At 43.8% G+C, this 25,090-nt stretch overlaps 1 protein-coding gene across 5 annotated transcripts in view; it reads left to right on the top strand.

Moving 5' to 3' along the window:
• The window catches only part of LOC140735846 (aryl hydrocarbon receptor nuclear translocator-like), an 84,068-nt gene that overhangs the window by 3,890 nt on the left and 55,088 nt on the right, over window positions 1-25,090 (top strand). For 3 of the 5 annotated variants that reach the window (XM_073061365.1, XM_073061366.1, XM_073061364.1), the window contains exons 2-6: window positions 12,413-12,536; window positions 17,111-17,161; window positions 17,988-18,032; window positions 19,505-19,718; window positions 21,334-21,547. In XM_073061365.1, coding sequence (XP_072917466.1) covers window positions 12,413-12,536; window positions 17,111-17,161; window positions 17,988-18,032; window positions 19,505-19,718; window positions 21,334-21,547 — 648 coding nt within the window. Of the gene's footprint in view, window positions 1-8,687; window positions 8,768-11,468; window positions 11,513-12,412; window positions 12,537-17,110; window positions 17,162-17,987; window positions 18,033-19,504; window positions 19,719-21,333; window positions 21,548-25,090 lie in introns of all 5 variants that reach the window. The other 2 variants (XM_073061368.1, XM_073061369.1) reach the window with 2 other exon arrangements.

Here is a 25,090-nt window from a genome sequence, read left to right as displayed (position 1 = left end):
TCATTAAATCAAGCACCGTGACCAAGCTTCTTGTCTGTGTGTTGATATTTCCAATCTGACAATACATTTTTGCTGTGTAACAAGTGTTCGATCAATGGAAGCAGCTTTAATGCAGAAACTCTTAACAAAGCTTTCCGATCTGTGTGTGTATCCTGCTTATGAATCAGAACTCTTCACTCTCACACTGGCTCCACATTGTAAATTTTCAAGTATAGATGTGCAATATAAGCTGTTATTGTAATATTACACTAACATAACAAGTAGTTTTCAGCAGTAGCTATGTAATAGTACAGTACAATGGGCCCTCAACAGCCATCTCAGAATCTGGAAAGCCAGATGGTAAATGGAGTTTAGACCACCCCCCCTCCAGCTCTACTCCCTCTACACTTGATGATTGTGAGGCTGAGCACAGCTCCACTGCCATATTTAAGTCTGCTGACAACACGCTGAATGGTGCCACAGCAACCTCCCACTCAATGTCAGCAAGACCAAAGAGCTGATTATTGATTACATGAGGGGGAGAAAGGAGGTCCATGAGCCAGTCATCATCAGGGGTCAAGGGTGGAGAGGGTCAGCAACTTTATTCCTTAGCATTGTCATTTCAGGTGCAGCATACAAGTGCCATTACAAAGAAGGCACAGTAACACCTCTGCTCAGGAGTTCGCAGAGATTCAGTATGTCAGGTGACTTTGATAATAAATTTACTTTGAACTTTGGAAGGAAGCCATCCTTAATCCTGAAATTTGAACATGGACCCCCAAATCTCTGCCGTTAAACTTGTACTCCGCCTTGAAGTTTGACCTCCCAAAGTGTATCACTTCATACTTGGAGCAGGCACCTCCTAAGTATAGTGAAATATGGTGAAAAGACCATGCTGTCTGGCTGCCAACAATAAACAAATTATTGTAATGACCATGTACACATCACACCTGTGACTGTTGCATCCTCTTTTTAGGAAACACTCGAGTACAGTTTAAATGTAGTTTAATTTCCCGGACGTTTTGCACCAGGAATAGAAAAACGAGTTTGTGTTGTCTTAGTGTTCCTCAATGCTGAACAGATTTTGCAAATGTGGCCTGCAGCCACTGGGCTCCTGAACCGGCTTCACTCGCTTCCATGCTGAACTGGCTCTGTGGCAGTAAACTCACTTTGAGGGACTGCGGTTTGCACCATTTTTCTGTTTGCACATTGGGTGCTTGTTATTTTTTGTGGTGTAGAGGTTATTGTACATTCTGTTCTGTTCCTTTGTTTTGTGGCTGCCTACAAGAAGATAAATAAGGTATACGTACTTTAATAAATGTACTTTGAGCTTGGTGTTTTAAAATCGCATCCTTTCTGATAAATCTGCTTCAGATTTTTCCAGATCCAGTGCTTCAAGAGAAGCAGAACAAGTATGACTCATAATTAGGTTTATTATAACTGTCGTATATGACCTGAAATTTACTGCTTTACAGTGCAAAATTACAAAATAGAAGGCATCAACATTGGTATGGTTGCGTGCAGAAAAAACCTACATTGTTTGTTTATTCTTTCTTATTGTACATTTAGAGTACTGGGGTTGCCAGACAGGACAGTGAAAATGCTCTGCTTGCAGGATGACCATGTTAAGGAGTTAGAGCTGGAACTGGATGAACTCCGGTTCATAGACAGGACATGCAGGGAGGCAGTTACACCCAAGGGTGCAGGACACAAGTAAATGGGTGACCATCAGGAGGGTGAAACTAGTGCAGTGAACCCCTGTGGCCATTCTCCTCTGCATACATTTGGGAGGGGAAGGGGGATGACCCAGTAGAGGAAAGCCACAGTGGTCAGGTCTCTAGCACTGAGTCTAGCTCTGTGGTTCAGAAGGAAAAAAGGGGTAGAATAGGGGATTCATTGCTTAGGGAAACAGAAAGCTGGTTCTGTGGACAAGAACAACATTCCCAGATGGTTTGCTGCCTCCAGGGTGCCAGATTTGGGACATCTCCAATTGTGTCCACAAATCAGAACATTAGTCTCACTATGCTCAACCTTTCGATTCCTGACCTTGTAGGCAGCCTTAATAGCATCTTTCTCCACAACCTCTCCTCTAGTGGGAGGATAAACAGCCAGAGGTAGAGGTCCATGTCGGTACCGATATCATGGGTGACGAGGTCCTGCAAAGCGAGTTGGGTGCTAAGTCAAAGGACAGGACTTCCAGGGTTGGGATTTCAGGATTGCCATGTGGAAATAAGATTATACAGTTTAATACCTGGCTAAGGAGTTGGTGTAGGAGGGAGGGCTTCAGATTTTTGGATCTTTGGGCTCTCTTTCAGGGAAGGTGGGACCTGTACGGAAGGGGTGGTTTGCACCTGAACTGGAGGGGAGTCTAATTGTCTAGTGGGAAGGTTTACTAGAGTTGCATAGGGGGATTTAAACTCGAGTTGTAGAGGGATGATGGCCAGGGTGCCAGATCGGGTAGAGGAGAGGCTGTGGAGAAAGATGCTGTTAAGCCTGCATATGTCAGGAATTGAAAGGTTGAGCATGGTGAGACTAATGTTCTGAGTTGTGTATATTTCTGTGCAAGAATTATTGCAGGAAAAGCTGATCAGCACGTGGAATTAGTTGGTTGCAGGAGGGGGCAAGACTCAGTACTCCAGAGTTCTGTTGTTTCAGATGTCAGAGCAGGGGTGGAATTAAAGGAGGGCTGGCATTACCACTTAGGGGAAATGTCATGACAGTGCTCAGTCAGGTCAGACTGGAGAGCTTGTGAGGCTTTATGGGTAGAACAGGAATAAGAAAGGTATGACTCATCAATGGTATAATTATAGCTCACCCAATAGTGTGCGGATTTAGAAAAGCAAATTTGCAGTGAGATTGCAGATCATTGCAAGAAACGTAAGGTTGTGATAGTTGGTGATTTTAACTTTCCATATATTGACTGGGACTCCCATACTGTAAAAGGGCTGTATAGGAAATAGTTTGTCACGTGTTCAGGAATGTTGCCTTAATCAGTATATAGAGGTTCCATCTGGAGAGAGTGCGATACTAGAGAATGAGACAGAGCAGGTGACAGAAATTTGTGTATGGGAACACTTTACAGCAAGTGATCATAATGCATTTAGTTTCAAGGTAATTATGGAAAAGGATGTCTAGTACTTGGGTTGAGATTATAAATTAGAGAAAGTCGAATTTTGATGGTATCAGAAAGGATTTGACAGGTAAAGAATTGGGACAAGTTGTTTTCTGGCCAAGGCATACTTAGAAAGTGGGAGGCTTTCAAAAGGGAAATTTTGCAAGTACAGAGTTTGTACGTTCCTGTCAGAGTAAAAGGCAAAGATAACAGGTTTAGGGAACCTTGCTTTTCAAGAGATATTGAGGTCCTGGATAAGAAAAGAAAGAGGTACAGGTAGGAACAAATGAGGTACTGTACTTAAGTATAAGAAATGCAAGAGATCACTGAAGGAAATCAGGAGGGTTAAATGAAGGCATGAGGTTGCAATAGCAGACAAGGTGAATGAGAATCCTAAGGGCTTCTACAGATATATTAAGAGCAAAAGGTTAGCAAGGGGCAAAAATTAGTCCTCTGGAAGATCGGAGTGGTAATCTGTGTAGAACCAAAACAGATGGGGGAGATCTTAAATGGATGATTTTTTTTAACATCTGCATCCATCAGGAGATGGACGCCATCTGTAAATGCAAGGCAGTGCAGCACAAGGTCATGGACCCTGTACAGATTACAGAGCAGTGTTGCTCTCTGAGGCATATTAGGGTGGATAAAATTGCCAGGGCCTGACAAGGTGTTCTTTTGGACCCTGTGAAAGGCAAGTGCAGAAATTACAGGGGCCCTAGAGGAATAAAAGATAGCTTGTGTTGTTCTGTTTAAGAAAGGCTCTAAGAATAAGCCAGGAAATTATAAGCCGTTGAAACTGACATCAGTGGTGGGAAAGCTATTGGAAGATATTCTAAGAGACTGGATATATAAGCATTTAGATAGTCAGGGATTAATTAGGCATTGTCATCATATCTTTGTGCATGGTGAGTCATGTCTAACAATCTTATAGAGGAAGTTAGCAGGAAAGTTGATGAAGGCAAGGCAGTGGGTGTTGTATGCATGGACTTTAGCAAGGCCTTTTACGATGTCTCACATGGGAGGTTGGTCAAAAGGTTCAGTTCCTTGGCATTCAAGATGAGATAGTAAATTGGATTAGATATTGGCTTTATAGAAGAAGTCAGAGGATGGTTGTAAATGATTGCTTCTCTGACTGGAGGCCTGTTTCTTGTGGAATGGCAGAGTGATTAGTGCTGGGTCTGTTTGTTATCTACTGTACATCAACAATCTGGATAGTAATGTAAACTGGATCAGCAAATTTGCAGATGACACCAAGATTGAGGGAGAAAGACTATCAAAGCTTGCTGTGGGATCTGGACCAACTGGAGAAATGGGCTGAAAAATGGCAGGTGAAACTTAATGCAGACAAGTGAGAGGTATTGTACTTTGGGAGGACCAGCCAGAGTAGGTATTCATGGTGAGCGGTAGGGCACTGAGGACTGTGGTAGAATAAAGGGGTCTGGAAATATAGATTCATAATTCCACAAAAATAGTGTTACAGGTTGATAGGGATGATTTTTAAAAAAGCTTTTGGCACATTGGCCTTCATTAAACAATATATTGAGTAAATGTGGGAGTTGGAATTAAATTATTTAAGACATTGGTGAGGCCTTATTTGGTGTGTTGTGTCCAGTTTTGGTCATCCTACCCACAGGAAAGATTTAAATAAAATTGATAGAGTGCAAAGAAAATTTATAAGGATGTTGTGGGGACTTAAGGATCTGTTACGATGACCAGTTAACCTGCTAACTGGCATGTCTGGGGTGTGGGAGGAAATCCACATGGTCACGGAGAAAATGTATAAACTCCTTACAGATGGTGCCAGGTTGTGTATGTAGATGTTAGACTGCAGATGCTGAAATGTGGAGCAAAAATCTAACTGCTGTAGGAACTGTCCATGTCGAGCAGCCTCTGTTGGGGTTAGGGGTGTAGGGGAACAAATTTATCAATGACTAAAGGATCTGCATCAGGATTTATGGGTATTTGAGAATCCTCACAGACACCTTGGACTCTTCCAAAAATTCCCAGAAAGTCAATTCCTATGGTGGTTTATATGATACTTCATTTCCATCCAAATGGTCAAGACCATAAGATATTGAAGCAGAATCAGACCATTCAGTCCATTGAGTCTGCTCCACCATTCCATCATGGCTGATTTAATATCCCTCTCAACCACATACTCCTGCGTTCTCCCCCTAACCTTTGATACCCTTACTAATCACGAACCTCTATCGTCCTCTGGTGTAAGTATACCCTGTGACTTGGCCTCCACAGCCATCTCTGGCAGTGAATTCCACAGATTCATCACCCTCTGGCTAAAGAAATTCCTCCTTACCTCTGTTCTAAATAGATGTCCCTCTATTCTGAGGCAGTGCCATTTGATCCTAGACTCCCCAACTACAGAAAACATCCTCCTCAAATCCACTTTATCGAGGGCTTTCAATATTTGAGATAATCCCAGACTCTTCTAGTACAGACCCAGGTCATCAAGCCTGGTTCTTGTATGCTAACCTATTCATTCCTGGAACCATTCCCATAAACCTCCTCTGGACTTTCTCCAATGCCAGCACATCATTCCTTAGATTATGGGAACAAAACTGCTCTCAATACTCCCAGTCATGGTCTGACCAATGCCTTTATAAATCCTAAGCATCACATCCTTGCTTTTAAACTCTAGTCCTCTGGCAAGGCAATGAATGCTAACAGATATCAGTATGCTTCAGTTCTCTGGCTCTCTGCGGGTTGATCAGCATCTATAGGAGGGAAAGAATTGTTGACATTTCGGCTTGAAATCCTGCTTTGGCATTGAGAATGGAGTGGGGAAAGGATTCTGAGGTGATTGACGGACTGAGAAGGGGTGTAAGATGGCCAGTTGATAGAAGGACGCAAAAGGAGTTGTGGTAGGCTCAAAAATTTTATAGCCCTTCACCTGAAGTCGATTTATCACCCACCCTGCTCATGGACTGTTTGTCCCAATCGTATCACAGAGGAGGCTACTTCATATCCACGGCAGGACCACCAGACTCGAAAAAAGTTAATTTTTCCCAAGAAATAATGCTGATCAACACCTCCATCCACTAAGTCCATCACTACTTTATTATTTCCCTTCAGTCCCTTATGTATAGCCTAGCATTGTTTTATGGACACACAATCAATCGCTGATTTTTTTAAAGTATATATTTGTTTTATTATTGCATTCTTTATATTTTGTGAAGTATTTTGTGCTGCATTGTATCTGGAGTAGCAATTATTTCGTTCTCCTTCACACTTATGTACAGGAAATGACATTAAGCAATTTAGAGGTTCTTGAATTCTCTCTTGCTGCACTTTAAAATTGTGTATAACAGTGAGAATAACAGCATAGTATTGGAGTTTATGCCAGTTTCTGTAGTGATCCCATCTCCGTGTAATTTAATCCTCAGTTAGCAAATACAAATCCTGTTTGGAATTCAAAAGAAATAAAGGAGCAACGTGAGAGAGTTCGAGCAAGTTGCCATGTGTGGGTTTATACTGGGGGAGAGTCTGATGCAAAGGTTGCAATGAGTCCAGTTTTCTTAGATTAGGAAGCTTGTGGGTCTGTGACTAAGTCAAGTTTAGGACCCATTCTGGAGAATTGGAACACTGAATATTCCCAGCTCTCAGTGGGGAGGGTGGCGATAGGCAAGGTGGAAGGCTGATTTGCCAGGATGTTTGGCAGCATCAAGTTCCTGCTGCCAGTTTGATTGGATTTAAACAGCCCCTCTGCAAACTTTGAGAAAGAGCAGTCTCCTTCTACTGTTGCTGTTCAAGGGATCTTACTTTGCAAATTAATGGCAGCCTTTCTGACACTGACTACCCTTCAGGCAACACGTAGCTCTTTGATTGCAGAGGGCTGTGGGAGTCGAAGAAGGTACCTTTATCACAGAGGGGCTTCATGTGTAATTAAAATCGTTAACTGGGATCCTTGCTGCTCTTGTTAGGAGACAAAAGTTTGCTGTGGTTTGTTTTGGCCTTCATTCTTAAAAAAAAATAAAGCACCCCTGTAGTTGCTGTGGTAACAGTCTTTGAGAGTTTTGATTGGAGTCTGTCACCGGGGCAACGCACGTCTCGTTTAATTCAGGATGCGAGTGATGATGATGCAAAAAAATGTGGATGTGGATATCCAGGCTGGTTTCTGCTAAACTCGTGTTCAATTTAGTTTGTGTCGGATTTTTATCCTCTACATATCCCCTCTGCTCATTTTGACCCTCCGTTTCTCCTCTGTCAGTAGCAGACCCCTTTCCGAATGCGCTGCTGTGCGATATTAGAGATTCTTGTTACTTATTCATGTGATGTGGGTGTCGCAGGCGCTGTTGTCCATCCTTAATCACCCTTGAATTGAGTGGTTTGCAGGGCCATGTCAGTGGGCATTTAGGAGCGGTGAACACAGTGTAGTCAATCTGGAACTGCAGTTTCACACACACTGGGTAAAGGCAGCAGGTGCCCTTGATAAAAGATATTTGTCACATTGAAAAATACAGTGAAATGCATTGTTTGTGTCAAACCAAATCAGCGAGGACTGTGCTGGGGAAGCCTGGCAAGCCCACAACTCACTAACCCTAACCTGTACGCCTTTGGAATGTGGGAGCAAGTCGAAGCACACAGAGAAAACCCACACGGTCACAGGGAGACCATACAATCTCCTTGCAAAAATAGGGCAGGGATCGAACCTGATCTGCGATTGCACCAACCTTTACAATATTTAACTGTGTGAGAGCAGCAGTTGTGCTGTGGTTAGTTATTTAGAGATAACCCTTCGAGCCACGCTACCCAGCAACCCACCGATTTAACACTAGCCTAATTGCGGGACAGTTTATAATGACCAGTACATCTTTGGACTGTAAACCAGAGGACTCCCCAGATGCACACAGGAAAGAACACAAACTTGCTGACAGAGGACACAGGAATTGAACTCTGAAGCCCCAAACTGTAATGGCATCAAGCTAACGGCTGCACTACCATGGCGCCCTAGAACTTCACAGCTTTTGCGACCCAGTTTGATAGGTACTATCTGTGTAGAGTTTACATTTTCTATGTACGATCTGCATATGGGGTTCATTCCCAGTCCTCTAGTTTCCTCCCACATCACAATGACATGTCAGTCATAGAGGCGTAAAGCATAGATACGGGCCCTTTGGCCCGACTTGTCCATGCAGACACTGGCCCATAGTCCTCGAAGCCTCTCCTATCTATGCACTTGTACAGATGGCTTTTAAATGTTTGCAGCACAGTCACTATTTCTGGCAGCTCGTTCCAAGTACCACCCCTGCTGCAGCGTAGGCCACCAACAGCAGCTCGCCAGAGTCCTCAGTCCTGGGCCAAAGGTTGATCGGCTTTGTGGTTTCCATTTTCACCACATGACTTTATATGTCTTCTGGGTCAACAACCTTCTTCTCCAAGGGATGAGGTTCTTGGAGCTTCTGAGTTTTTTTAAACGGGTTGCTAGCCCCATGCCAACCCTCCTTTCACAGCTGGGCTGGGACTGTCTATGGTGGAGTTCTATTCAAAGTACATATGACCCATATTGTGAAGAAACTACATTAATGTCCCTTTTAAATCTTTTGCATCTGATCTTAGACCTGTGCCCTCTTGTTTTCAGTACCTTCTCCCTGGAAGAAAGAGGCTGTGTGCTTTCACTATCTTTGCCCCTCATGATCTTGTATACTGACAATTTTGCTGGTAAGTGTCACCACACTTTCCGTTGGAAACCTACCCACAATATTCAACAGAACAACAGGACAACTCAACGAACAACGATACCAAATAAAGTCCCTTTCGTTCTCCCCACAACCCCCGCCCTCACACTTAACACCCATTGTCCTCCAACTCCAGGACAGGTTGCCTCTGGGCCACCAGCTTCCAGTGGAGTTGCAGACATTGGACCTCCCACTTCCCCAGTAGATTCCCAGACTCATCAAACAAGGGCCTTAACTTCACTGTTCTGAGGAAACAGGAAGTTCATTGGAGGATCAGAAATAGACAGGGTCAGCAACTTTAAATTCCTCCGTTATCATTTCAGAGGATCTGTCCAGGGCCCAGCACTTGAGTGCCATTATGATGAAAGCATGGCAGGGCCTCTACTTTCTTAGGAGTTTGAAGATTCGGCATGACATCTAAAACTGACAAACTTCTATATGTGTGGTGGAGAGTATATTGACTGGTTGCATCATAGTCTGGTGTGGAAACACCGATGCCCTTGAACGGACAATCCAACAAAAAGTACGGCCCAATTCCTGCAGCATCAAATTTATTTCGTATTTACACATTGGTAGCTTGTCTTTCATTGATTCTGTTGTGCTTCCTCAATTTACTGTGAATGCCCATGAGAAAATGAATCTCAGAGTTGTACATGGTGCCATATATGTACTTTGATGATAAATTTAAGTTGAACTTTGAGAATTGAGGGAGTTTCCCCGATCTCCTAATGTTTCTCAGGACAGCCTTAAATTTTGAAAAATGGCACTGGATTTTATCTTTCCAAACTAGGAATTGTGCCTGGAAATGGGATTGTTGATGGAGATACAGAGGTGAGAGAGAACGTGCTTGAAGTTCACCACCACCTCTAGGTGCATCAGAACCAGTAATTAGGAATGGCAGTCAGTGAAGTCAGGCAGGGGAAATCTTGGATTGATTCTTGCTCTGTACCTTAATAGGGTCACTTCCATTAGACATGGGAGCAGAATTAGGCCATTTGGCCCATTAAGACTGTTCTGCCATTTGATCATGACTGATTCATTATCCTTTTCAACACTATCCTGCCTTTTTCCTGTAACCTTTGACACCCTGACTAATCAAGAATCTATCGACCTCCACTTTAAATATACCCAATGACTTGGCATCCACAGCACGTGTGGCATTGAATTCCACAGATTCACCACCCTCTGGCTAATGAAATTCCTCCTCTTCCTGGTTCTAAAGTGCATCTTTGCTCAGGATAGCCGTGTGATCCTTGATTCCAGTGTCTGCTCGGCAACTGTTGAAGACTGAGAGTAAAAGGTTTCATGCAGTTTGTAGATACACCCTGAGTGGCAGTTCATTTGCATCAGTAACCAACAGAACCTCACGGTGTGCGGCAAGTGTTGCCACACACTCTGGCACCAACATAGTATGCCCACAATGCTTGGCAGAACACAACAAGCACCATTCCTCCTTCCCACCCACCCACGGCTATGCAGAGTCCCCCAACCCCAGGGCAGACCAAAAATGCCACGATGGAGCAGCAGGTAGCATGAAGCTCTTGCAGTTTGGGGCATTGGAGTTTGGAGTTAATTCCAGTGCCATTTGTATGTTCTTCCCATGAGCATGTGGATTCCCTCCAGGAGTTCCCGTTTCATCCGACAGTCCAAAATTGTACCAGTTCACTCGGGCAGCAGTGATGGTCCTCCATCTCTGTCTGCCGTTGGCCATCTTCTCTATTGTGGTTCAGGATCTTCATCTCATACTGTTCCACTCAGATGTAGGAGGATTCTTCTTCGCTGTTTCCAAAACAGTTTGAGCAAACGGTTTTTAGCCCCGAGCTGAACCCCCAAACCTGGAGGACCGGTGGACCACTCTCAGTTCCTTTGATCTTTTGGTCATGGGTGACCCTACCAAGAGCCAAAAGCATAAAGACCCTAGCTGACATCTCTCTCTTTCTCTCTCTGGTCATTGAGGCATACAAGCCTCCAAACCACAGCAAGGTTGTATTCTTGGAGATGACCTGTGATTAGGCTAGAGTTAGGTAAATGTTCAATTGCTAAAATGTATTTAATTCCTGCACTCCACCCAGCCAGTGTCATGGCAGACTTCTTTTAGGGGCTCATAAACACAAGAGATTCTGCAGATTCTTCAAATCCAGAGCAATACACACAAAATGCTTGTTGAAGAATTTACTCCGATTTACTGCAAAACGCTAATAACTATGAGCGACTTTACTCTGTTAGGGAACAGAAATAATGACACATACCTCGGTATATGGTTAACCCTTATATTACGTGATCACAGGAGCCATTGTCTTATGGCTCCGTCGACGTTGCATCTTAGATTTATACAGTAAATTCTGGGCAATAGCCAATAGGTAAGCATACTTGGTCAGCAATTTCAAAAGCACTTGTTAGGTATCACCAAGTTTACTAACATTCCTGTGCGATGCACAGAGTTAGAGATGCATGTCGACAGTTAGTTCCTCTACCTGCTACTTGCTAGACAGTCTTGCAAAAGGGTTAACAATGCCTCGTTGCTGGCATGATCCATGTCTGGCTACTGTTACCTCACACAAGGGAGTGTCTGCCTCTTACCCCATCATCCTCATGACCCAGGTCTTGAGCAATATCTAGCTTGTCAAGCTTGCCAACACCATTTAATTCCAAATTAATCTTAACTTTATAATTTTCTTCCACAGTCTCACTGAACTCCCGTTGAAGAGAAAATTTAAACTTCTTCCGGGTAAGGCCTACCTTAAAAGGACTTTCCAGTCCCAGGAATTCCCAGAGTTTCCTTGACAGAGTGTTGGGTTGCTCGTGTTTTTTAACCATTTGCACTTTAAATGAGAGCTATTGAACCAAATTCCTCAATGTTGAAGTTCTCATGACTCTCCTGTGAGCTTTCACACTCTCATAAGGGGTTGGCCATTGCTCTAGATAGAGTATTTAGCCACTGAGTTTTCCTAGACTATCTCTGTTGGAATGGCATGGATGTTTCTGCCTAGAAGTTAAGAGGAGCAAAACTCTTAATTCCCTGAAAGGTTGAGGAACCTGACAGGTCAGGCGGCATCTGTGGAGGGAAATGGATGGTCAAAGTTTTGTTTTTGTATTTCTATTTCCTCATTCTGGTTCTCCTCTGGCCTCCCTTTCTCTCATGGTTTACTGTCCTCTCCTATCATCATCCTTCAGCCCTTTACCTCTTCTACCTACTCATTTCATCCTCACTGACTTTCACCCCTCACCTGGGGTCACCTATCACCTGCCAGCTTGTACTCCTCCCCCTCCCTCAGTCTTCTTATTCAACTTCTTCCCCTTTCCTTTTCAGTCCTGATGAAGGGCTTTGCCAGAAACTTCCCCTCTGTAGATGCTGAGTTCCTCCAGCATTGTGTGTGTGTTGCTCTGGATTTGCTGACTCTCTCGCTCCACAGATGCTGCTCAACCCAGAGTTCCTCCAGCCTTTTTTGTTCTCCTCCAGTTTGCTGTGTCATCCAAGTGTCTCATTCTATTGTTTTGGGGGGGGGGGGGGGGGGTAGCATTAAATTTTGTCAGACCTCTTCCTGTAATTCAGATGTGTCTGCTGTGGTACTTATTTTGTTTTCCTTGTGTTTCCCAATGCTGACTGTTCCATTTCCGTTTTCTCCAGTTGTAGAAATGGCTTCAGAGATTGGAGGACCTCTGGGCGTGTCTGCGGCTGGGAACGCTGGAGCAACAACACAGCCTCCGTCCGGCGGCGGCATCATGTCTCGGGCACCCAAGAGACGCCCGGGGTAAGGAATTTTGGGCCCTGCCTCATGCAGGGAGGCTGTTCTGACTGGATGATTTTGTTCGATTCTGTAGTGAGAATGTCACATGAAGCAAGATGCCCATCCAAACATGTCCAATTTTTCTTTCCTTGGCCCATATCTCTTGAAGCCTTTCCTAAACATTGATCTATCCAAATGTCTTTTGTTGCTGTGTTCCAAGTAACTTTATTATCAAATTGCTTATATACTCAATGGCCACTTTATTAGGTACACCTGTTAATGCAAATATCCAATCAACCAATCACGTGGCAGCACCTCAATGCACAAAAAGCATGCAGGCATGGTCAAGAGGTTCAGTTGTTCAGACCAAACATCAGAATGGGGAAGAACTGTGAGTGACTTTGACTGTGGAATCATTGTTGGTACCAGACAGGGTGGTCTGAGTATCTCAGAAGCTGGTGATTTCCCAGGATTTTCACATACAATATTCTGTACGGTTTACAGAGTGTGGGTGAAAACACATTGTTGGTGAGAGAGGTCAGTGGAGACTGCCAAATTGGGTTCAAGCTGACAGAAAGGCAGCAAACAGTAACTCAAATAACCATGCGTTACAACAGTGGCATGCAAAAGAGCATCTCTGAATGCACGACTCGTTGAACCTTGACGTGGATTGGCTACAGCAGCAGAAAACCATGAACCTACACTCAGTAGCCACTTTATTAGATACACAAGTTACCTAAGATTCAGCTAATCTTAATAAATAATGAGCAAAAACTGACAACCAGCCAATGTCAAAAGAAGACAAACTGCAAATGAAACAAATAATACTGAGAACATGAGTTGTAAAGGGTCGTTGAATATAAGTCTGTAGGTCGTTGAATCAGTTGTGAATTGTGAGTGAAGTTATCCATGCCTCAAACACTTCCTCTGGCAGCTCATTCCACCAACTTCTGTGTGAAGAAGTTGTCCTTCAGATTTCTCCCCTCCCACCTCAAACCCACTCTCCTTCCCTGAAACGCCTCTCAGGATTTTATAATAGTCTGTAAGGTTAGCTTTCAGTTGCTCATGTGCCATGGAATAACGTCCTAGCCTCTCCCTATAGCACAGGTCCTCAAGTCCCAGCGATGTTCTTGCAAATCTTGTTTGTACTCTTTCCAGCTTGTGATGTCACACCTGCAACACAATGACCTAAACCGTACACGCTTGTCCAAATTATCAAAGGCAACAGCCTGTTTCTGTGCTGTACGCAACTATATGCAGCAGTAGCAGTAAGTGATATGCTCCTCAAACCTGTTCTGCTCTTCAATAAGATGAAGGCTAATCTGATTACTGGCCTGAGCTCCACTTCCTTGTTTAATCTCCGCAACCTGGAAAATAGCTCAGTTGAGAGAGCGTAGACAAAAGATCTAAAAGCTCCTGGTTTAATTCCGGGTTTCTGTAGTTTTTCATGTGTTTCCTTCTGATTGTAGAACAACACTGTAGCGTGGTGGTTAACATGATGGTGTTACAGTGTCAGCAAGCCTGTTCAACTGTGCTGTATCTCTAAATTAAAAATGTAAATAAATAAAAGCCCTCAAATTCTGCTGTAGGGCCTTTTGAGTGGGGGGGGTGCTGAATTGTTTTGCCTGGCACCCAGACTTGACCTCCACCCACCCAGTCTATGCTGCAGATTTGTCTGTCTGCCTCAGACCCTGAGTGAATCAAGCCTATTATATCTCTAGGCTAACAAACAATCTGCCAGAAGAACTGAGTGAGCCAAGCAACATCTGTGGGAGTAGAGGTATCATCGGCATTTGGACCGGAAGCCTCGGCAATTCCTTTCTTCTCCTTGGCTTCTCTTTGGAGCTGCCAAGTTCTTGCTATCCCTTGCGTCTCTGCACTTTAATAACTCAGGAGTGCATCAAATAACATGTGCTGGGGGGAAATATTGTGAGTAGCAAAACCGCCACATCTGTCATAATTTCAGTGTTTATAATGAAAGTATAAACCGTGATTCACGTCCACCGCACACAGCTGCACCCTGGACCAAATACAGGCCATCCACGAGTAACAAACGGGTTCCATTTTTCAGTGGTCCAAAAGATTTTTAAAAGATCTAAGGAGCAAGTTTTTACACACACAGGGTGGTGAGTTCATGGAGCAAGCTGCCAGAGGAAGGTACAATCATAATATTTAAGACTATAAGACATAGGAGCAGAATTAGGCAATTTGGCCCATTGAGTCTGCTCCGCCATTTCGTCATGGCTGATTCCAGATCCCATTCAACTCCATACTTCTGCCCTCTCACCACATCCCAGAGGTCCAGAAGCCAGTCTCATTGAAGGATCTGAGGTGGAGAGGGTTAGCAACTTTAAATTCCTCGGTGTTATTATTTCAGAGGACCTGTAGAAGTAGACCTATATAGTCCTGGGCCCAGCATGCAAATGTAATTATGAAGAAGCACAGCAGCACCTCTACTTCCTTCGGAATTTGCAGAAATTTAGCATGATATCTAAAACTTTGACAAACTTCTGTAGATGTGTGCTGGAGAGTATATTGATTAGCTGCATCATAGCCTGGTATAGAAACACCAATGCCATTGAATGGAAAATCCTACAGAAAGTAGTGGATATGACCCAGTCCTTTATGGGTAAAGCCATCCCAGCCATTGAACATATCTGCATGAAATGTTGCAGGAAAGCAGCGTCCATTGTCGGGGGAATCCCTACCATCCAGACCGTGCTCTCTTCTCGTGTCATCAGGAATAAGGAGCCTCAGGACCCACACCACTGGGTTTAGGAACAGTTACTACCCTTCAATCATCAGGTTCTTGATTGAATGAGATAACTTCACTCAACTTCACCTGTTCTTGATGGAGAATAGAGCCATACCTGTGGTGGAACTGACTGTGTCCACCACTAGCCTCTTGCATTCCTGTGCATACCAGGTGGTAATGCAAGCAGCCAGAGTGCATTCCACTGTACGTCTCAGGTTTCTGTCGTCAGTGATATGCAGAACCTCTTTAGACTTTGTAAGAAAGTAAAGACCTTTGTTCATTGGAAGTATTGAATGCTTATTTGCTCTTTACAATACTGGTTCATTCCCACTGCTATCTGTAAGGAGTTTGTACATTTGGCCTGTGACTGCAAGTTACTCCCTCCATTCTGCTTGCAATGATAAGTGCCACACCTGTCCCTATACCTCCTCCTTCACTACCTTCGAACAGTCTTGGTAGGTGAGGCAACACTATGTTGGGGTCAACTACTGTATCCAATGCTCCAGGTGTGGTGAGACCTGACAAAGATTGGGAGACAGTTTTGCCGAGTACCTATACTCTGCCAACCAGAAAAAGCAGGATCTCCCTGTAGCCATCCAATGCAATTCCACTTCCCATTTCCATTCCTATTCCTATTCCATCAATGAGGCCACCTTCAGTTGAAGGAATAACACATTATATTCCATCTGGGTAGCCTTAAAACTGCTGACATGAACATTGATTACTCGGACTTACAATAATTGCACCCCCCCCCCTCCCCCCCCGCCACCACCATTCCACATTCCTGTTTCCTCCCTCACTTTATCTTCTTACCTGCCCATCACCTCCCTCTGATGCTTCTCCCTCTTTCCTTTATCAGATTCCCCTTCCTCCAGGCCTATTTGCCTCCTTCACCAACCATTTTCCCAACTATTTATTTCACCCCTCCCCCTCTCCTAGTTTCACCTATCACCTGCCACCTTGTACTTCTTCCTCCCCTCCTCCCACCTTCTTACTCTGACTGCTCCCTTCTCTGTTCCGAAGAAGGGTCTTGGCCAGAAACGTCGACCGCTTACTCTTTTCCATAGGTGCTACCTGGCCTACTGAGTTCCTCCAGCATTTTGTGTGTGTTGCTTTGGATTTCTAGCATCTGCAGATTTTTTTGTGTTTCATATATGATTCTCTATAAAGGGGACGGAGAGGGGAATTTTGGTTCGAAAAGGGGAGAGGGATGGCAGTGGGAAGCACTGGGGGTCATTCTGTAATGGTCGAAAACCCAATTGTTTGGAATCAAATGACCTTGCCTGATGTCTCAGGGCTGGGTGTGTCTGCACCCGTGTCACCCACTGCCCCTGGCACTCCTCTTCTAACGTCTTCCTCACACCCCTCCCGTGGTGCTCCACCCTTGGCATTCCCAACATCCTTTGCTCCTGCCAGATTTATAAATTCGCTCTCCACTTTACATTGACAAATGCACTAGTGTCCAAAAGTCTTAGCATCCATTATATATCCATTCTAAGACTTTTGCACGGTGTTGTGTATGTATATACAATATATAAAATCAATTAAATAAGGTGTAAAAAGAGGGGGGAAAAAGTAGTGAAATAGTGTTTCTGGGCTCATTATCCATTCAGAAATCTGATGGCGGATCTGAAACGTTGAATGTTGGTCTTCAGGCTCCTTTACCTCCTCTCTGCTGGTAGTAATGAGATGAGGGCATTTCCTGGATGATGAGGGTACTCATTGTGAAAATAATACTCATGTTTCATACTGACGGTATACATTCACTAGTCAGTTTTACTTTGCATTTCTGCAGAAGCCATTGTCAACCCATTGCCTGTGATCAATTGTTCTTTTGTTGCAGGCTGGATTTTGATGATGATGATGATGGTGAAGGAAGCAGCAAGTTCCCCAGGTTGGTGCAACTCTGCATTTATTCTTTAAACTATTAAACTTTACTCTGGGCATCTCATTTGCTTTTCCGATCCACGCTGGTGGTGGTTACGGGGGTGGGAGAGGGGATTGGGCGGAACTATAAAACTTGCGATTTCTTACTACTGCCCCAAATGGTCGGAACTGCACTGCGACTGTTGACGGAGAGAAACTGGCTATGTTAGCATCTGCCATTCAGTGTATGATGTACATAAAACCAGAAAATTCTCGGAGACCGCTCAACAGATCGCACAGCATCTGTGGAAAGTGAAATGGTTAACAGAAGTAAGCAGCGCAGTAGCGTACTGGTTAGTGGAATGCTTTTACAGCGCCAACAGCCTAGGTTGAATTCCCGCTATTGTTTATAACGACTGTGTACATTCTCCCTGTGTCCATGTGAGCTTCCTCCGAAATTCCAAAGATGTGCGGGTTATTATGTTAATTACTTACATGGATGTAATTGGGCAGTGCAGTCTTTTCAACTAGGAAGGCCCCTTACCCTGTTGTATCTCTAAATAAATAAAATTTGGGGTCCCACGCTCTTGAAATGAGCGGAGACTCATTTGGTTTAAGTAGCAGAGAGTGAAGGGGATCACTTGATTTGTCCACTATAGTAAACATTTATTCCCTGAGCCACTGGAGTGGTAGCAGGTTGTACCCTTTACATTCAGAGAATCAGCTTTTTGCAAAACAAGAACTTCTGTTTCTTTTGCAAGCAAAATGTTTGGATGAGTAGTTCAGATGGATGATTGTCTGTCAAAGGTAGTTGGGATGTAGAAGGTTTAACTTTCTGTGGTCTTTCTATCCAGGTGCGATGATGATCAAGGGCCCAATGACAAAGAGAGATTTGCAAGGTAACAGTGACTTCTTTATGAGCTGTTGGAGGTGATCATTCGATAATAAATGACATGGGAATAATAAGTACAACAATAAACGTGGCGTGCATAAAAGCAGTAAAATAGTACAAAGTACCGGAGTGCAAACTGAATTGGTGCTGGTTTACTATTGTCATCTGCACTGAGATGCAATAGAAAGCTGTTCTTACAGATCAGATCGTTCCACAGTGCATCTAGGGAATACAAGGTAAAACAGTAACAATGCAGAATAAAGTGTAACAGCTACAGAGAGTGCAGTGCTGCACAGAAATGCTAGATTGACAATACTGAAAGAGGTTGGAGGACTTGGCAGCATCGCCGGGAAGGAGCTATGAGAGAGGTGATCGGTTCAGGAGTCTGACAACAGTGGGGAAAGAAGCTGTTCTTGAGCGTCCAGACTTTTGAGCTCCTCTATCTTCTGACAGAAGGTAGGAGGAGGAAAAGGGAATGACTCGGGTGGCAGGCAACCTTGACGATGCTGTTACAGGTGATGCGATTTGAAGATGGACTGGAAGGAAGGAAGGGAGGAGCCTGTGAAGGACTGGGCGGTGTAGGTTCTGATGGTCCATTTCTGAGCAGTTTCCATACCAGTCTGAATTGCAGCCAAGCAGGATACTTACTATTGTGAGTGTGTAGAAATTTAACAAAATCCTTGTGGATGTATTGAATCTTCTTAGATGCCAAGAAAGCACATGCATTTGATCACCATGCTGGTGTGGAAGTACCGGAGAGCCTGCCAGTGATATGGATGCCTGACAGGTTGTTTTCACCTGGTTGTAACAGATTTCAGGCTCTGTATAGACGGTTATCGTGCCCTGTGAGCTTGTGAAAAGTTCTGCAGACTTGCAAATCATTGAAATAAAAGTGTGAATTTAGAACATTTTCAGCAATTTTGGGTGTGCTGGCCTGGAGAGGTGTTTCATAAAATTATCCCAGGAATGAAAGGTTTAATGTATGAAGAGCATTTAATGCCTTTGGCCTGTACTAGCTGGAAATCTGAAGAATGGTGTGAGGGATGGGTATCACATTGAAGCCTACCAGATACTGAAAGGCTTGGATAGAGTGAATGTGGAGAGGATGTTTCCATTAGTGGGAGCGTCTAGGATCCAAGGGACAGTGTCAGAATACAGGGACGTCCCTTTAGAACAGAGATGAGGAGGAAATTCTTTAGCCAGATGGTGGTGATTTTGTGGAATTCATTGCCACAGACATGTAGAGGCCAAGTCAGAGTTTATTTACAACAGAGTTTGATAGATTCTTGTTTGGTGAGGGGGTTAAGGTTTACAGAGAGAATGGGTTTATGGGAAAAAAACTGAGTCATGATTGCATGGTGGAGCAAACTCAATCAGCTGTATGGTCTAATTTTGCTCCTAGGTTTTATGATCTTGTAAGTTGATCATTGTCTTTTGTTTTTGGTCTCTGCTCTGATTTTTCTGGTTCCTGCTCTCCAGGGAAAACCACAGTGAGATCGAACGACGCCGGCGGAACAAGATGACGGCGTACATCACGGAGCTATCGGACATGGTGCCCACCTGCAGCGCCCTGGCCCGTAAGCCAGACAAGCTGACGATCCTGCGCATGGCTGTGTCCCACATGAAGTCACTACGGGGAACAGGCAACACCTCAGTCGATGGCACTTACAAACCCTCCTTCCTCACAGACCAGGTAGGTGGCCTCATGGGCAAGGGTGGTAGTAGCGTGTCAGTCCTTGTTGCCTGCATCTATGGAGCACCTACCCTTCCCATTCACTCTGTGACCTGCTTTTAAGAGCATTATCACTCTGGTATTCAAGAGAAACAAGGTACCGTACTGTAACTACTGCCCAGTGGTTCTAAAATCTGGTTCCAAAGGGTGGTCATGCCACACATCAACTCCATCCTTCCTTGACCCTTTGCAATTGCCCATCTTCTTCCCCCACCATCAAGTAGAAGATACAACAGCCTGAAAAAATGTTTACCAGGCCCGAGGATAAGGTAGACCCTTGCAGTCTACCTCGTTATGGTCTTGTACTTTATCGTTTACCCACGCAGCACTTTTTCAGTAGCTTTTACATTTATTCCGCATTGTTTTATCTTAAGTTACCTCATTGCGCTGTGTAATAATTTGATCTGTATAAACAGTATGCAAGACCAGCTTTTCACTGTATCTTGGTACATGCAACACTAATTAATACCGATACTTTAGTAGGTACAAGGTTTCCAATCTGGGTTTCAGTAGAATAAACGTAATTAACTTTCCAAGCAACCACAAGTGGGGAGCAAAACTCTTTGGCTGATCCAAAATGTTAACTGGATTCTCTTTCTGCAGATGCTGACTGAGGATTCTGGTAGCATTTACATTTTGGTTTCAGATTCCAGCACTGGTTTTTCATAACTTTCCCAGTGGTTGTGATAGTTTGGTAACAGCTATAGAGCGCAGTACAGGTTGAAAATAAGGCACTGTGTCATAACCATGTAGATTGTGAAATCAAGAGTGTATCTAATAACATAAGAAATTGGAGCAGGAGACAGCCGTCTGACACATCGAGCCTCCTCCGTGGCTGACTAAACTGTGGACTCGGCTCCACCTATCTGTCTTTTCCCCAGTACCCTTAATTCCCCTGTTATGCAACAATCTGTCTATCTGCATCTGATCCTGTAGGGGACCATTCAGTGGTCATAACAGCGGGGTAGAAGCTGGTTGTGCATGCTTTCAGACCTTTGTATCCTCAGCTCAATGGGAGAGAGGAGAAGAGAGAATGTCCGGGGGGGAGAGGTCTTTGATTGTGTGGCTGCTTTACTGAGGCAGCAAGAAGTGTAGCCAGAATCCATAGAGGGGAGGCTGGTTTCTGTGATGTGCAGGGCTGTGTCCACAACTCTCTGCCTTTTCTGATGGTCTTTGTGATGTTTTGTAACTTTAAGACACTGAAACCAGACTGTAATAATAAGTTCAAAATAATGCGAGACTTAGTTCATGTTGCTTTAAGTAATGCGAGTATCACGTGGTAGAGTTATGCATGCAATTCATGCTTTTCTTTAATACACAACCATAATTCATTATATAAGCAACAAAGAATACTTAAACAATATATTGACAAGATTACTCGATGTACAAGAGTCGTGGGCGGAATAGTTGCCATCGATTATAAATTGGTAGTGGTTGAGGGGGCAGGCCTGATTTTGGCCTTTCGGAAGCAAGAGAGAGTGGTATTGAGTTGAGACTTGCCCTGCAGGCTCGGAGAGCCGGTATAATTCAGTGGGTAGTGTTTAATGAGGTATTTCTCTTTGCTTATTCACCCAAGGAGCTGAAGCACCTGATCCTGGAAGCAGCGGATGGATTCCTCTTCGTGGTGGCGTGCGAAACGGGGAAGATAATCTACGTGTCGGACTCGGTCACCCCAGTCCTGAATCAGCCTCAGTCAGAGTGGTTCGGCAACACCCTGTACAGCCAGGTCCACCCGGATGACGTAGAGAAGCTGCGGGAACAGCTCTCCACCAATGAGAATGCGATGACAGGTAAATGCAGGTGGCTGGGCACGGTTCTTGCCCCATGCCTCTATTGCTGAACCTGGTTACTCTCAGTCAGCTGCTCCTTCGTTCCGTAAACTGGTTTGTTATTGTCATCTGTACTGAGGAAAAGTGGCAAGCTTGTTTCGCATGCCATCCATACAGATCATTCCATTGCAACAGTGCCTTGAAGTAGTGCAGGACAAAACAATGCAGAATGAAGTGGTACAGTTATTGAAAATGGGCAGTGTAGGCAGAAAATAATTTGCAAGGCATTAACAAGCTAAGTTATGAGGTCAAGAGTCCATTCTTATGGGGAAGTTCAATAAGACAATGATCACAGTTCAATAAGACATAGGAGCATAATCAGGCCATTCAGCCCATTGAGTCTGTTAATTCCATAATGACTGATTTGTTATATCTCTCAACCCCATTCTCCTGCCTTCTCCCTTGTAGCCTCCCAACTAATCAGGAACCTATGAACCTCCGCTTTAAATATACCCAATGACTTGGCTTCCACAGCTGCCTGTGGCAATGAATTCTACACATTCACCACCCTTTTCTCAATAAATTCCTCATTTCTGTTCAAAATGTATGTTCTTCTTTTCTATCTTCTTCACTGTTACAAGAATCAGAGTCAGGTTTATTATCACCGGCATGTGACGTGAAATTTGTTAACTTAGCAGCAGCAGTTCAATGCAATACATAATCTAGCAGAGAGAGAGAAAAAAATAAAACATAATAATAAATAAACAAGTAATTCAATTACGTATATTGAATAGATTTTTTAAAATGTGCAAAAACAAATACTGCATTTTTAAAAAAAAAAGTGAGGTAGTGTACAAAGCTTCAAAGTCCATTCAGGAATCAGATGGCAGAGGGGAAGAAGCTGTTCCTGAATCACTGAGTGTGTGCCTTCAGGCTTCTGTACCTCTTACCTGATGGTAATAGTGACAAAATAGTGATGCTGGAGGTCCTTAATAATAGACGTTGCCTTTCTGAAAGAAGTAATGAATATTACTGAGTTGTAGAGTCCTGTAACTCTACAACTCGTGTGAGTGTCCAGGGAGGGTGGGATGTTTGATTACTGAGGCAGTGAGTGACAAGTATAGACAGAGTGTCTAGAACTGAGGTTGGTTTCCCTGATGTGCTGATGTGTCCACAACTATCTGCAGTTTTCTGTGGTCGTGGGCAGAACAGTTGATGCACCCAACCCACATGGGATGCTTTCTGTGATGCATGGATGAATTGGTGAAAGTCAAAGGGGACATGCCGAATTTCATTAGCCTGCTGAGGAAGTAGAGGTGTTATTATGGGTTTTTTTTGGCTGTGACATTGACGTGGTTGGGTCAAAGCAGGCTATTGATGATGTTTTTCTTAGGAACTTGAAACTCTCAACCTCAGCGCTATTGATGTAGTTAGGAGTGTCTGCACTACCCCACTTGCGGAAATTAATGGCGAGCTTTTTTTCTTTGTTGCCTTGTTATGACACTATGTGCCTAAGCTCTCTATCTCCTTCCTCTACTCAATCTCATCACTATTCGAGATGTGGCACTTTCAAACGTAGTTAAAGTTAGAGCAGAAACTGGCTACACAGGCAAGTTTGCTTCTGTTCTTACTGCTACAAAACAGACTGTCCAAAGTTCAAGAGGAATGTGCATCTTAAGGGTGTGGTCTTAACATAGTAAAGCACTTCTCTGGAGCAGCTATCACATACTGTTTTACTTATGACTCACAATGATATTGACTGGTGGTTGCGTTACTGAATTAGTCAATTTGAGCCCTGAATAACGATCCTATCATAACAGTCAGGCAACTTATGGAAAATGAGTGCTGCAATCTGAAACCAAAATGGAAATGCTGCCAGAATTTTCAGCTGGTCCAACAGCATCTGCAGAAAGAGAATCAGTTAACTTGGGTCTGCTAGGCAGGTTCATTTCCAGAGATACAGGTTGACTGACTGAGTTCTTTTGGTAATTCTGCTTTTGGTTAAACACGTTTACACTACTGAAACACAAATTGGAATTTGTTTAATACTGTCACATGTACCATGATACAGTGAAAAGCTTATCTTGCATATTATTCATAAAGATCAAATCATTACATAGGGTATTGAAATAGAATAAAGCAAAACATTAATATGCAGAATAAAGTGTAAAAGTTACTAAAAAAAATACATGTACAGGTAAATAACAACATACAAGATCATAAAGTTGTGCGGCCAAGAGTCCTTTTTATCATACAGGAGGTCTGTTCAAGAGTCTGATGAGAACTGTGGGATAGAAGCCGTCTTTGAGCTTGCTGATATGTGCTTTCAGGCATTTTTGTATCTTCTGCCAGACGGGAGAGGAGAGCATCCAGGGTGGGTGGTGTCTTTGATTATGCTGGCTGCTTTACTGAGGCAGCGACAAGTGTAGATAGGGTCCATAGAAAGGAAGGCGGTTACCGTGATGTGCTGAGCTGTCTCTCTCTCTCTGCAGTTCCTTGCATTCATGTGCAGAGTAGTTGCAGCAACAAGCCATGATGCATCAATAAAAATTGGTAAAAGTTGACAAAATGAAGTACAGGTTAATTGTTTCATTAAATTTGTTTTTGTGGAAGGGAATCTGCTTTCTTTCCCAGTCTGGTCCATATGACTGCGACCCCAAGGTGTTTGATTCTTAAGTACCATTTGGAATAAAACATAAAAGAATAGGAGCAGGGAGGAGCCATTTGGGTAACCAGGACTCGATATGATTGAGACTGCCTCATCTCAGCCAGTACCCCACAATGTTCCACATTGGCCTTCATCAATTGAGGGCTGAGTTTAAGAGCGGAGAGGTAATGTTGCAGCTATATAGGACCCTGGTCAGAACCCATTTGGAGTACTGTGCTCGGTTCTGGTTACCTCACTTGAGGAAGGACGTAGAAACCATAGAAAGGGTGCAGAGGAAATTTACAAGGATGTTGCCTGGATTGGGGAGCATGCCTTAGGAGAATAGGTTGAGTGAACTCAACCTTTTCTCCTTGGTGCGACGGATGAGGAGAGGTCACCTGATAGAGGTGTACAAGATGATGAGGGGCTTTGATCGTGTGGATAGTCAGGCTTTTTCCCAGGGCTGAAATGGCTAACACGAAAGGTGGTTGGAAGTAGGTACAGAGGAGCTGTTGGTTAAGTTTTTTACACAGAAAGTGGTGAGTGCCTGGAATGGGCAGCCAGCGACGGTGGTGGAGGCAGATACGATAGGGTCTTTTAAGAGACTTCTGGATAGGTACATGGAACTTAGAAAAATAGAGGGCTATGGGTGACCCTAGGTAATTTCTAAGGTAGGGACATGTTCGGCTCAGCTTTGTGGGCCAAAAGGCCTGTATTGTGCTGTAGGGTTTCTATGTTGCTATGTGTTACAGTTGTACAAGATGTTGGTGTGGCTGCTCCTAGAACATCGCGTACTGTTTTGGTCACCCTGTTATAATGAAAATGCCATTAAGTTTGAAAGAGTGGAGAGAAGATGTACGAGAATGTTACCAGGACTTGAGGGTCTGAGTTATAAGGAGAATTTGGGCAAGGTAGGA

This window comes from Hemitrygon akajei, chromosome 11, assembly GCF_048418815.1.
Source record: "Hemitrygon akajei chromosome 11, sHemAka1.3, whole genome shotgun sequence".
Classification (NCBI taxonomy): Eukaryota; Metazoa; Chordata; class Chondrichthyes; order Myliobatiformes; family Dasyatidae; genus Hemitrygon; species Hemitrygon akajei.
Note: the sequence above shows the minus strand (reverse complement) of the source record. Positions and strands in the feature narration are given on the sequence as shown.